Here is a 14,650-nt window from a genome sequence, read left to right as displayed (position 1 = left end):
TCTAATAAGTTAGATTAATTACTGCATGTAACTGTGTGTTATTATGCAACCCTCATCATCAGGGACTTTTGAAAACAGGTTGGAGTGGACTGGTACGGGTCTGGTTGGTGTTGCCCTGAAGCCAAGGAACAGGGCACTGACAAACCTATTTTTCCCATGTGTTTATGAGCAACTGGTCTGGTTTGTAAGTCGTGAAAGGCACAAATTGGGAGGAATAAAACTAAATCCCAGGTGGGAATGAAAACACATTTTGAAATTAAATTATGCCATAATTAAAACAGTGTAAGATGTTTCCAAAACAAGTACCCTTGTTTTGGCTCAACTCCTCCAGCTCCACTGTGGAGCTCCACTCCACTTCACTGGAAGTGAAGCCCCAGCAGGACATGCAGGGGCAGGCAGCATCTCTCACAGGGACACAGGGCATCTCATGGCTCACTGGCCCTGGCAGGGATCCCCAGAACCTGCCCCTTGGCTATATCAGCACACACACACGGCACACTGTGTAGTGTGGGAGCTGCCTCTTTGGCTGCCTCTCATTTCTCAAAACACAGCAGCCAAAAGTGGAGTTCGCTACAATATCCCAGCCTAGGTGTGGCAGAGCCACGAGAAAAACAGAGGAAGAATGTGTAGAGGGGTGTAAAGGCTACTGTAGTGAGGCCAGTGAAAGGGCTGAAAGCTCTGCTTTACCATCTGGACGTGCAGTCAGAGTACACCTTAGAGCGATCAACATTCCCTTTGCATTCTCCCCACTCTCCTCTCAGTATGACCTTCAACTTTTAAGAAGAAATTTAAGAAAACTGCATTTTGTAAAAAATTCTGTTTTCAACAGAACTGTGAGACCAACAGGTTTTCCTACTTGAAGCTCAAAGGATAATGGAAGCCACAGCTGTGTAAATAGGTTTTCTGAGGACATTGTAGCCCACCAGGTTTTATTATCTTCTATCAGTTCTTCCGCTCATACATCTATTTTCTGATGTTACTGACACAACACAATGAAACCTTGAAATTTTTAGCTTGCCAGCGTTTCTTTTTTCCATCCAGTGGTTTTTCACTCTGCCAAAAGCTGTGATGAAATCACTATGGATAACTGACCTTTGACTGGTGCTAGGAAGTCATCAACCCAAGAAATCCGTGCTATATCCAGGTCTGAAGCCAAATGGACAAAGATCACAGAAAGTGGAAGATAATGATGACAGTGACCTCTTGGTAACCCTCCCTAAACAGCAGGTTGATAACATCAAGTGTGCCTTGAGGAACGGTTCAGCCACCAACGCTTGCTTATCCTGGCGTGCTCACAAGAGGCTGCACTGCAGAGCTTGGCCAGAACAGCAAGAGAAGTCAGCTGTTGCTCTCAGGGAGCTGATTTTAGTGGCAGCCTATATCTCCACTGCCATTTGACACATGGAGTAGCTGAAGTACTGAGAGGAAAATCATCCCTCAGATAACCACTTTCTCCAGACATCAAAAAGGGGTCAAAGCACGGGTTGTGCACCTGATTAACACTGCTCAACACGCCTAGCCTAGCATAATGGACTGAGATGAAGAAAAAGAGACTGTTCTGTTTTCCAACCCAAACATCTTTGCCAGCATTCAATTCACAGGCACTGTGGAATTACTGAATTATGTCCTGTGTGGGTCACAATTTGAGATAATTTTGCTGGCCCAGACTTCACAGAGCATTTCCTCATTAAGCAAAAGCATCTCACTCTACACACACTTATTTGAGCACTCCTGAGATTTAAGGCCATAACTCTGCCAGATACAAAGATTCTCAAAAAACCAGCAAAGATGAAAGGGTGCTTTAGTTCAGCTTCCCTGAATTTGTTAAAGACATCAAATAGTCAGGGTGGTGTTCAAGAAATTGAGCAATAGTGGTCTTAGAGTATGTTGGCATCCCAGCACCCACGGTAGCACCAAACAAACTAACCTGGGGAGCACTGCAGCTCTGTGGAATGGCCTGTCCATACAAACCACCTGGATCCACCATACTCCAAACCTAAACTATGGAAAAGAGCTCATAACTGGCAAGAACTGACAGAGATGCCAACCTCACCTTGAATGATTTGGTTATTGCAACGGGAAGGTCCTTTTGTTTCTTAAATTCAACCTGGTTCTGAAATTTGACCTTTAGGGAAACATTTCTTCTCTCATCATACCATGGTGGCATTTAAAGCAACTACTTCAGGAGCTGTGGTGTTTTGCTAGAAGTGCTACATAGTACAATTAGGTACAAAGTTTGTATGGAACACAAATCACAAAAAAATGGGAACTGGAGAGTTGTGTGACGCAACATTATAATTTCTGTTTACTCATATTTTATAATCCTGAATTCATTTCCTTTGCATAATTGGTTTTATCCACCCATATTGTAGAGTCATTTAATTTTTACTTCCCTTGATTTTATGCAATTGTTAGAATAGTACAATTTTTCACATCTGGGAAGAAATTACACAGTATCCAGTCTTGTTGATGTATAGAATGTAGCAAGTGGAAATCACCATTTAGCTTTACTGTCATGCCCTCTGTATTAAGGTGAAAAATCAAACTGATTCAAGTGCTTTTGAAATTAGATCATTGTATCACTGAAATGCAGGAACTGGTGTCAGTAAATTGAGGAGGGTTTAGCACTAGTTGATTTTAAAAATGCATGAATTTTGAAGCGTCTGGCTTGGAGAAGATTTAATGAATTATTAATCCTCATATGTCACAAATCCCATGCTCTTCATTCCTGTATGTCTGCTTATATGTATATTCACTAGTCATCATTTTCCCTGTAAATTAAGGATAAATTAGCTATAAATTAGGTAACAAGTTTTATCCATCCCACATTTTCTTTTGTTTGACACAGATTATCATAGATCTAAATGCCAGAGAAGACAATTTTATTACTGTAATATGACCTTCTGCAAAATACACTCACAGTGTCATTGAGGAGTTTCTAGATTAACCCCTTAACTGCTCTTTAAAGCTACAATAAGAAAGCAATATGCATATTTCAGGAAAAAATATAGCTTTAACTATAACTTTAAAAACTTCAAGGGAAGGCAAGGCATGGCATCCTTACTCAAGTTTTTCCAAAGCATTGCTAATGCCCTAAATAAATAAACTATCCAGATGAAGAGATAGTTGAATGCAGTGCAAAAGGACCCTATTGTAAGCCATAGAGCTCAGCTAACAATAGAGTGTCCTTATGCTTCTGGGGCCTCCTTTACATCTGCCTTTAAGCTCCAATGTGTTTTCCTCAGCCATCACATATGCAGTGGGGCAGCACAGCAGTGCTGCTGGTAAGGAGCAGAGCAAATCCTTAGGGGATGTTGTGGTGTTTTGAGCCTCAGTTCACCTTGGGTATGAATGCAATCTCTCTCGAATCTGCCTCTCCTCTAAGTTTCTATGTGGAAGCTCATGTTGTTTCTCTGTGTATAAACTACAGTACCTTAAGTGCAAAACATATAAGAAATCCTTAAACTATACCACATGTGTTCAACTTTTTATCCCAGCAATAATGGAAATGTCTCACTAATAAGGAGCTTTGATGTGTTACATCACCCCTTTGCCATCTGAGTTCACTGCACATCTTTCCTCCTCTAGGGACACTGGCAGTTGCTTACAGGTGTTAACCAAGGGCACAGCTGCAGCAACTGGTCTTTAGCTAGGCCAGGGAATCACATCCCATAATACCAAATCCTGGTGTTAACCACCATTGTAACTGCTTACACATCTTGTTCCAATGTTAAAGAAGAGAAAGCTTTGTCATAGGGTTAATCAGAAACAATTTTGCACATATGTAAGTCCAGAAGATTTCAGGTTTTAGAACAGAAATTGAACTTTCTGACAATGTCATGCATGAGTGCCCTTACCTAAGTAATAACCACTCATGCCTCTTCTCAAATTTTCATTTGTTAGTGAAATAGGAAAAAACCCAAACCTCTAACTTCAGGAGCTTTTTCACATGTTGGAAGTTCAATATTTAGAACTCTTTGCCAGATGCATGAATTTCAGAGGAGAGATGCAACTGCACAACAGCACATAAGGATATGTAGCCTCAAGTGAAGCCAGCTACCGTACGTACAAGAGGAGCAGGAGAGTGTAAGCAGAAAGTACAACTTACCAAACTGGAGTTTGGCAAGGCATATGGTCTAATTCACCTCCTGTCGAGAAAGTGCTAGAGGGGTTTCTTGTCTGGGAGCAATTTATATCTCTGTGTCATCTGGCAGTGGCAGAAGGGTGCCAGCAGGATGGAGGCTGTGGCAACACCCCAGGAACAACCCTGTGAGCCATCAACAAGCTTCTGGGTATCTGACTTCTGCTTTCCTGAGTCTCATACTGATAATCAGTTGAGCACAAGTCAGCTGAGGCTTTGATCTGAGGATGTATATTTCTGCTGGGGAAAAAAAAACCTCTGGGGAGATAAATGTCTATCTCAGCTAACCCTAGAAGGGGAAAAAAACCCATCTGATATCCCACCTTTTGGTCTTTTGGGGTCTGTGAGTGCTCTATCACAGCTATTCCCCCACCTACTTTTTCTCCTGGGAATCTTGCGCAGTTTTGCAGAAAACTGTACTCCCCTGCAGTGGGTGTATTTATTCATTCATTCATCTGAGCTGCTTTGCATTCACAAACTCCCCAGATACAGGTGCTATGGAAAATAAGCTGTGAACCTCCAGAACTGGTAAAAACTAAAGAAAGATTTTCTGTGAAAGAAAATGACTCAACTTCTGTTGCTGCAGAAATGTCTCTTCTCTTGTAACAACACCTTCCACAGTACACTGATAAGAGGTGGCAGGAATATACCAAATTTGTCCATAAAACAAACAACAAAAAAAATCTCAGGCTCTCATTCAGTGCCTAGTTTCCAGTTTGTGTCCTGTGTGTGGCAAGAAATAAATGTACTTACATCGATTGCATCTGAAAAAGTTAAACAGTGCTAGTCTGAATTCTAACTTGAATGCATATTGGTGGGATGAGATGCGGATCCATTTGCACAGTAATATGCTATATTTAAGTCATGCATCGTGGCATCTTCAAAGAGGCCAGTCATAATTATGATGGATTAGACTGCAGAGTCAGTCCTAGATGCAGTAATTGTTTCACAGATGCTGGTGATGTGACTTGAATTTTTAATGAATTATGGCTGAAGAAAAATATGTGGAGCTTCTAAATGATCTGGATAAAATACAGCTATGGGAAAGACTAAAAAGACTAACTGCTGCACTTGGGGGAAGGTAGATTTACTTTGAGAGGTAGAGAGTTCATCCCACAATGATTGTAAGGACAACCACAAAGACTTTTTAAGATGTAAACAAGTAGGAGTACTATTTCATAGTGTCCCAGTTAAAACCAGTAATAAAGATATTGTGGCCATTTATTTTTTGCCAGTTCTATATTACAAATTACATTACTTTACATTTGCTGTGATTTGTAGTTGCTTGAGGAAGGTTTTTACTCAGATGTGACTTGAGGATAGTGAATAACTTGAGTGTAGACAGTGAGGGAAAGAAGTATAATGCAACGTTACCCCCATCCTAGATGCATTTCAAAGAATGCAAATCTGGCATTTTTAATGCATGAATTAACTTTGTATTTTGAAGAACCAAATTATTTCCATGTTTTTTGCAATGTCTAACACCAATCCCTTTTACACTGAAAGTGGTCAGAATTTGGGGGAACATACCATGAGATCTTTGAGAATGATGAACAATAATTCATCTCACAAGATAACCTTGTGGGTTTTGAGAACAGCATGAACCTAAGACTCTTTTCTGACCACAGACGTGCTCCTTTGAGGGGTTTGCAAGCTAAGTTTAAAGAAATCAGGGAGCGCCCACTTCTAAAGAAAATGGTGGGTTTATCTGATAGATAGTAAAGAGTTGAGAAGAAAGATTGCCTGGGAATTCCCAGAAGGAATTTGCTTGCAACCCACAAGGTACATCAGAAAAAAAGCCCCAACGCAGATTTTGAGGGCCAGCCAAAGTTCCTTGCAGCTTAGTCGCACAGACTAAAACTTTTTTTAAATAAATAAATCTTTTAGAAGCAGCTTTACAGCATGGTGTTAATCACTATGGTGCCCTTTATTTCATTTTGTACTTGCAAAATGCAGCAGCCTATACACTCATGTCTGTGGTACACCTGCAGTTTTTAGGAATGAAAAGTGTGAAGGCAAAGTATGGCTTCCAAATTAGTCTGGCATTCTATTTTTGAGACATTCTGGCAGCATCATTCTGCTGCCTGGCCTAGAATGACACATCAGAGGAATCCTTTTCACAGAGCTTTCTGCTAAGCATGGAACATCATCTCCCTGGGAAAGCTGCAAAGGCTCATGTCTTGTGGTACTATTAAGCTAGGGTGGGAAACACCTCTAGAAGGGAATAAGCCTACACTACCATGTTAAAAAAACCCAGGCAAGACAGACAAACATATTTTTCCATCTTCCTGTTCTTAGCTTTCCATGCAAAAATTCTTTTTTAAAGTATCATCACTTGCAGTGAGAACTTCTCTACTTCTGTCATTAAAAAACCCATAAATTGAGTAAAGGAAGAAAAAAAACAAACTTTAGGAGGTCAAAAGTAAATCTAAAAACAAGTTTGGCAATCAGAGGAAATTAATACAAGTTATCATATAGGTACTTGCTGGTGAAAGTGTGCATTTGAATTGTCCTGCTACTGAAATCAGAGCTGCAATCAGAGAGAATTCTGCTGGATGCAATGTATTTAATGAATTAATATTACTTCTAAAAGCATTTTAGAATCACATTAATAAACTGAGTAAGGCAATACTGCACTGAAAACTATACAAATTACATTTAAATAACATTTAAAATTACATTTTAAGAACATAAAAATATTAATGTACGATAAATACATAACCAGAGCAACCATGATGGGAGAATTTTTTCAGTATAATAGTTCTTCCTACATAGTGGCAATACAGCCATGTGTCATGCTTCTCCTGATTCTGCAGTCCAAGCAGAGCTGACCTGGTAATGGAGAATCCTTCAGATTCTCCTTTATGCAAACCAAAACTAAAAGCTTCAGAACAGACAGGCATATATCCAAATTTTCTCTGTGCAAGTTCAAATCTGTAAGACCCACTGTCAGTCTGCCTTCTGTCATTTGTGACTGGTTGAGAGCCATAAACCAACAAAGAATAAATTACAAGCAGAGTCAAACAAGGGCTTTATCTATGTTAACTGGCTCTGTGAATTCTGGGAAGATGCATGTGAACAGGATTAGCTTGTCATTGTAAGGAATTTGCTCACTGCACATTGTCAGTACTTTTATCCAGCTAAAAACTTCACTTTGTAAGTAAAGAGTATATGACAAAATGGGATTTCCCATTACAACAAAGAAGAAAAAATCCTAACTCCATAGCTGCAGAGCTCAATTCAAAACCCAAAGCATGGTTTAAGCCATGCTTGATGTCTATATGTAAATTTGAAAGGATATTGATACCTGAAAAAAAGCATTTCCATCAAACCTTTCAAAAATCACTTTATTTCTGTCAACTTTACTGATCTGCTGATGAACTGTAAGAGTTCCTGTGGACAGCAGTCAAGTATAGCTTTGTATTGTGTATTGTGCCACTTGCATGGTCTTCAGGAATGCCAGTTTTAAAAGACCCTGTCAGACAGCTGAGGACAGGGAAAAAAAGTTTTCCCCTCTAATTGGAAACTTGGTGGCAATACTCCTTCAAGTCAGACAAAAGAGGTTTGGCACACTTGATCAAATTACAGGATTAGCACCAAGTCTGGGAAGCACGGTTTCAATGTGACTTTCTGCCTTACCAAGGGCAAAATGTGATGACAGAGGAGTCTGTGCAAATCATTCAAAAGCAGAGAATAGTTTTTGCACCACTACAAGAGACTTCTTCTGGTAAAATATCTTCTTGTGTGTTAAATGGGGGTAAGGAAGTCACTGTATTTTTACTCTCTTTTTATCTTCAAGAACAAACCTTTAAGAAAAGGGAGACCTGGGGGTGCAAGAAGCACTAGGATAGTGAAACACCCCTCGGGTGTGCTTGCAGGCTCACGCTGTGTGTGGGAGCTGGTCAGGGCAAGGGGTGCTTGAGTGCTGCAGGAATTGCCAGTTACTGGCTATCCTTCAATGGAAACTAAAACTGACTTGGATTCTCTCCTGTTTCTTTTCTCTTTCAGATACGTTCAGAGGGTAGCCTTGTGGATGGCCTCAGAGCAGGCCAGATGGAACAGGACAGAACCAACCATGCTGACGGCAATAGATTGAGTCCATTTCTAATACCACAGTCTTCTCACGTCTGCCAGGCTGAGCCTTCTGCAGTGAAGCTACAGAACGGGAGTCCAGCAACAGAGAGGTCTGAAGTGGAAGTAAATGGAGACCACAAGCCACTATTCAATAAAAGCAACTTTGGAGTGCCCCACCCAAAGGGAAGTCCAAACAATCGTGTTAGTCCAGACCTTTTACAAGAAAAGAAAGTATATTCCAAATATATGCAAAATGGTGGGATCAAACGCACTTTTAGTGAGCCCTCTCTGTGTGGACTTCATGAGAGCAAGAAAGTGAAACAAGATAAAGAGATAAATGGAGAAAAACCTGAGCCAGAGGACAATAGTGAAAAACCAAGTGTCTCCAATTGTTACAGTGAGAAGAAATCTGAGAGTTTTAAAAGACAAGAAAACGAAGCTTCAGATTTGATACCATCTACAAGATACAACAGCGTTGGTTCAGAAAACCCTCATGACCTTCTGATTCAGGATGAGCAGGAGCAGGAAAATATTCATTGCCATAACAGGGACATTGTCTTACTACTTAAGAACAAGGCAGTGCCAATGCCTAATGGTGCTACAGTTTCTGCCTCTTCCATGGAAAGCATGCATGGTGAACTCCTGGAGAAAACACTGTCTCAATACTATCCAGAACATGTTTCCATAGCAATGCAGAAGAACACATCTCATATCAATGCCATTACCAGTCAGGCTACTAATGAGTTGTCCTATGAGACAACATATTCATCCCATACCTCAGGGCAGATCACTTCCCCACAGACCTCAAACTCTGAGCTGCCTCAAGTGCCAGCTGTAGTGGTTACTGAGGTCTACAACACAAAAGACTCCAGTAAACCACCAGGTAGCTGTTCACTTCAGAAACCAGATCTACAGCTACAGCAACAGATTCCAGGCTATGATACTCACCAGTTACCTGTAGGAAACAGTAATATTCATGGAAGCATAGGGCAGATTCCCAACCAAGACCTCTCTCTAAGTTCCAGCAGTAACCTGCAAGCTCAGAGCACTGCTCTGGAAAGGTACTCTGAGCAAGCAGAAAATAATGGTGCTTTCTTTACACAGAACTCAATGTTTCACAAAGATTCCTCCACTGCTCCTGCTTCAGAAATGAACAGTGCACTGTCTGCCGCGGTGCGAGAAGGACACCACTCCTATGACAACAGGTGTGATGAAACTCTTCCTGGGGAGATAAAAAATGAAGGGCAACAGGAGGGACCAATGTCAGAGAGTCCTAGCCTCAGCCAACAACAACTTCAACCTCAGCAGAGCCTTCTGCAACAGGCACAAATGTCACAAGATGTCAGTGAAAGCAACCCGCAAGCTGCTGTGGCCGCCTCAATTCCGCAGCGCCCCGAAGGACAGACGCTGGCGTCAGAATCTCCCCTCCAAAACCTGCACGCACACAGAAGTGAGGGTGAGTTGCAGCAACACTATCAGCATTTCCCAGGACAGAGAGAACCTGAGACTCCTCCTGACAAAGAAAAGGACCAAGTGAAAGAGCCTGTACAACAGGCTCAACATTATTCAAAACCAGCCTGGATAGAACTGGTTTCCACCCAGTTCTGCCAGGGAGAGCCTCCCCAGAAGCCCAGCGAAGCATTGTTGCGGTCAATTCTTCAGTATCAGGCAAGCACAGCCCAAACAGTTTATACAAAACAGTATGCTGGAAGTCCTGATTCATTAAAGGGGCCTTCAGGACAGGCCCAGAGCCAGAAGATAATGCAACAGGAACAATTTCCTCCACTGTACAAAAGCGAGAGCTCCCAGCTGCAGCCACATCCCCCAGCTGACCAGCAGCTGCCGTTCCAGAAACACTCACCGCAGCCACAGCTCACAAAGGTGGATTCCCTTCTCAAGTCCCAAGTGCAGCAACACCCTCCACAGCAGCTCCATTTCCAGCCAAGATCAGAACAAGCTGAACAGCCTTTAGGGGCCCCCTTGAAACAGCAGCACTTGAATCCCCAGCCAGGGGAAAATGGGCAATTCCTGCATTCACACATCTTGCAACAGATGCTGCAAAAACAGGCACATCCAGTGCAACTGCCATGCAGTCCACAGCTAACCCCAAACCAGCAGCAGGCTCCACAAATGAAAACTAAAGACCTGCCCCAAGCTGTACCCCACCCCCAAAGCAATGCTGAGCAGCCTTTAGACAGGACATCCTTCAATCAACTTAAAGCAGATGAATGTTTCCAAACTGGGAGTAAGTATGCTAAATCAGCTGCATTCCCACTGCCTAACCCTCAGCTAGGCCTGGAGCAGGTACAGACCATGAACAACAAAGCTCCCCTTTACACTCAGAAGGCAAATGCCAGTCTCCAGCACCCTTGCCCAAACAAAAGACACCTGATTTCCGAGAAGAAAGGGAACGCCGCAAATATGGAACACTTTGGAGCCAATAAAATGCAGGACTTGCAGCATGTGCAGTATTTTTCAAATAACTTGACCGCAAAGCAAGATGTGAATCACTGTTTTCAAGAACAAGAACAACAGACACAACAAACCTCAGTTCTGCAGTTGCCACCCCTCCAGCCCTCACAGGGCTATGGTGCTAGTCTGAACCAAGACCTCCCGAGCAAACAAGCTCCACAGATCCCTCAGCAGTACTTACCACATGGCCAAACTGCCCCCCACGCCCAAGAGCAGAGAGGCTGTCATTTGCAGTCCCAGACCCCTAAGGATTTTCAAAAGCATGCTGCTCTGCGGTGGCATCTTTTGCAAAAACAGGAGCAACAAGCATACCAGCAACCCAAAACTGAGATTGGTCCCAGTGCAGCACACAAGCCTATAAAAATTGAGGCTGGCACAAAGTCTAATGTCTGCATACGCCCATCAGCTGGGCAGCTGGAAAACAAAATGTGGAAAAAAACAATTAAACAAGAGAATCAGCACTTTGGCTGCGAGAACACGCAACAAAAGAGCATAATTGAGACAATGGAGCAGCAGCTAAAACAGATACAGGTCAAATCACTGTTTGATCATAAGACTTTTACTCTCAAATCACCCAAACATGTGAAGGTTGAAACAGCAGGCCCTATTACCATCCTCTCACGAAATACCAGTGCTGCAGATTTTGACACACAAACCCCAATCTTAGATCAGCAAGCAAACTTGTCTGCTGAGAAAACCCCGACCAAAAGAACAGCTGGAACTGTTCTCAATAATTTTTTAGACTCACCTTCCAAGTTATTGGATACGCCTGTAAAAAATTTATTGGACACACCTGCCAAAACCCAGTATGATTTCCCATCTTGCAGCTGTGTTGGTAAGTGCTGAGATGTACTAAAAACGTAATAGTTCACAGGAAGGAAATGAGCCTTCAAGCTGGGATCACAGGGTTAGCTGGATGTTTTTGTTGGAAGATTTTTTGGGGGTTTTTAAAGAACAGTAATTAGTGAAGACTTATAAAACTGGGATTTTACACACTTATGCCTACTCCACTTACCAACCCTACACAAGGCCCCTTTCTCATTATTTCATAAAGCAATTACCTATTTGATTTTTCAGTCAGAATGCTTGTGGCTTCAGATCCATTCTCCTTGAGCAGCAGACATGTAACAACAACATACTGATAAAAAATAGGTCATAACTTTATGGCCTAATTTATTTGTCAAGGTTAGATACAGCTTTTAAAAAAACTATCCCAGTCCAAAGCATTTTGAGCCTTATGGACATTTTTTGCTCTAACAGTGAAATTGTTGAAGTTTCCCTTAGTAAAGCATAAGAAAAAACAGATGTCAGATTATTCCTCACTTGTTGCAAGACTTTATCCTCCTTTTCAGGCATTTGTCTCCTGTAAGGCTAAAAGAAATCCACAGTTTCATAGAGAAGCTACACAAGCAGCACCAAAAAAGCAGTGGGGAGACCCTTATTGTTGCTTGATGACAAACCCTGTCTCCAAGAGCTGGAAAAAGAGAGCAGAGGGAAGCACAGTGACAGGCATGGTCCCCTAGCCCAAGCTTTCTTACAGTACTGACACTGCACATAGCCAAGTGTAACAGGCACTTTCAGACTCTACTGGGTAAACTATTCAGGCTGAGACAAAAAAACAGGGTTTTTTTGAAAACACAGTTGTCATTTTTGGGGCTTTTTAATATTGTTTCTTCCATATAGTTAGCACAAGTTTTTCTGGTACTTATTTCCTTATCCTTACTTTTTTTCCTACTGAAACCACTAAGCAAACTTAAGAACTTATCCTCCATTTACATTTTAATTCTTCAGCCCTAGCAAACAGTAGGAAATACAAGAGTATGGAACTCTCTCTGAAGAACCCAGTGCCACAGCATAATCTATAGGTTTATTGCTCTTTCTTATCAATATTGTCCTTAAGAAGATTAAATTAAGCCGTTCCCCACTGACACGTTCATATTTACACCATCCCTTCATCGTGCTTCCAGAGGCTGGCTGTCAAGAGCAGCACCACCCATCCAGCCTGTGGAGTTAGCATGGCAGAAAGCATTAAGTCAGCATCAGGTATCAGCCAGCAGAGCTCCACCATCTCCTGACCCCAAGCAGGCCTGCCCATTTCTTTCACACAGCTGGAGCTTGCTTCCTGGTATCAAACCAAACATACAGTATGTGTTGTGACTGCTGATATGGTCCTACCTACACACAGAAAACTGAGGCCACATTCTTGGCATACAAGGGTTTTTACCAGGCCTTGGGCATGATTTTTTTCAGCAAACTCGAGGGGGGGCGGGCGGGTTCATTTCGCAGTCTTTCCGTGGGTGGCAGGAATTCTCTGTGTAACCTTAGTGGCCAGTTTTTCAAGCTGTAAGTTCCTGCTCTGTAAAAAACAAGTACAATACAGCTCCCTAACATCAATATTTACCACTGTTATCCCATTTATCCTCCTTTCTATATACTGGGAGAGGAGGAAGTGGGAGAAGGAGAAACAATTGTTCGCTGATAACAGGAAAATGCCAATTTGAACATCAGTGTAGAGCCTGAGGTGTGGAATAAGTGTTTGTGCTAGGGAAAAGCATATTTTCGGGTTCACAAGATTCTTTAATCACAGCTGTTTGCAGGATTGGCCGTTGCCTTGCATGTTTAGTACAAACTGTGTGGGCAAATACCTGAGACATAAGTGTTTGAAAACTGACCCCAGCCCATGCAGCAGCCTTCTAACAAGCTAGAGGTAAGCTTTGTGACATTTTACATGAAAGAACTAAGCTTCAAAGTAATAACCTTTATTTTGTTTTAAACAGAGCAAATTATTGAAAAAGATGAAGGTCCCTTCTATACCCATCTAGGAGCCGGTCCTAATGTGGCAGCTATTAGAGAAATCATGGAAGAAAGGTAATTAGTGCAAAGGCACAGAGCAGATTAACTTTTATCCTTCTGTGGATGTCAGAATTTTTCCAGCTTTTGCACATAAAGAAATAAACAACTGCAAATCAAGTAATTACTTGTAGGCTCAGCTACTCCAGCGTTGCCAACATTACGCACCCTGCTATTCAGCAGAGAGTCACAATATTTGACAGGGCTAACAGTCTGCTGGCTGGCACGGGCTGGGCCCTGGCACACACATGCCAGCAAACCCAAGCCGGAACAAGTTCTCCCCAGCCTGCCAAGCAAAGCGGCTGGCAGGGGCTGCAAAGGCAGGCATGGAGCTGGTGCTCCCTCTGGCTAGGAGAATGCCAGCGGAGAAGGAGGATGAAGAGCAGAATACCAAATTTCAGCATTAGTTTCCCCTCACAAAATTACTAAATGTCTAAATCTCATTCATTCATGTCCAGAGGAGTGCCACAAAATTGCTGGATGGGATTTCAGCCCAAGAATTGATAAGTAGTGTTGTGAGAAAACATTCCCCTGCCTTGGAGTATTGCACAAACCCAGTCTTATCTTGATTATGGACAATCCCCTCTCATCATGTTGAATCCTGTGGTGTATTTATTACATCAATGCTAACCAAACCAGGAATTTTTAAAGGCACAGAAAAGATATGATATGTGCTGTTTAAAAAGATGAGTAAGCACAAATCCCACCAGCCTATCTACCAGCCTATCTAAGATATGCAAATTAAAAGCTGTCACAAAAGTGACTTCTGCACTGTGAATTCTGCATTACTTGTAGCCAATAATGACCAGATTTTTAGAGGTATCTGCGGACTCAGTTCCTCCCTGAACAAAGAAGCAAAAGAAAAACTATTCAGTTAAGTCAGAGACAGATGGGAATTTGATTTGTTGGTACCTTAAAAATCTGGACTCCAGAATAGCAGTGAAGCTCCAGCTAGTTTCAGCTGGTTTCAGCTGGGTCTGAGCTAAGGAGCACCATTTCTTAGCGAGGTCTGTTAGCTTGTGTTCATCACTGCACAACCATGGGGCACTTGTAGCCTATTAAATCCTTCAGGTTAAAACCCAAGGTGTTTTCTCTTTCTTAGCACCTCTTTCC

General features: G+C 42.1%; 1 protein-coding gene across 2 annotated transcripts in view; it reads left to right on the top strand.

Annotated features, from left to right (window-relative positions):
* TET2 (tet methylcytosine dioxygenase 2) overlaps window positions 1–14,650 on the top strand; it is a 71,058-nt gene that overhangs the window by 39,073 nt on the left and 17,335 nt on the right. For both annotated transcript variants that reach the window (XM_036382043.2, XM_036382042.2), the window contains exons 2-3: window positions 8,150–11,522; window positions 13,465–13,555. In XM_036382043.2, the coding sequence (XP_036237936.1) occupies window positions 8,150–11,522; window positions 13,465–13,555 (3,464 nt within the window). The remainder of the gene's footprint in view (window positions 1–8,149; window positions 11,523–13,464; window positions 13,556–14,650) is intronic.

The sequence above is a fragment of the Molothrus ater genome, chromosome 4 (assembly GCF_012460135.2).
Source record: "Molothrus ater isolate BHLD 08-10-18 breed brown headed cowbird chromosome 4, BPBGC_Mater_1.1, whole genome shotgun sequence".
Classification (NCBI taxonomy): Eukaryota; Metazoa; Chordata; class Aves; order Passeriformes; family Icteridae; genus Molothrus; species Molothrus ater.
This window is presented reverse-complemented; position numbering and strand designations above follow the sequence as displayed.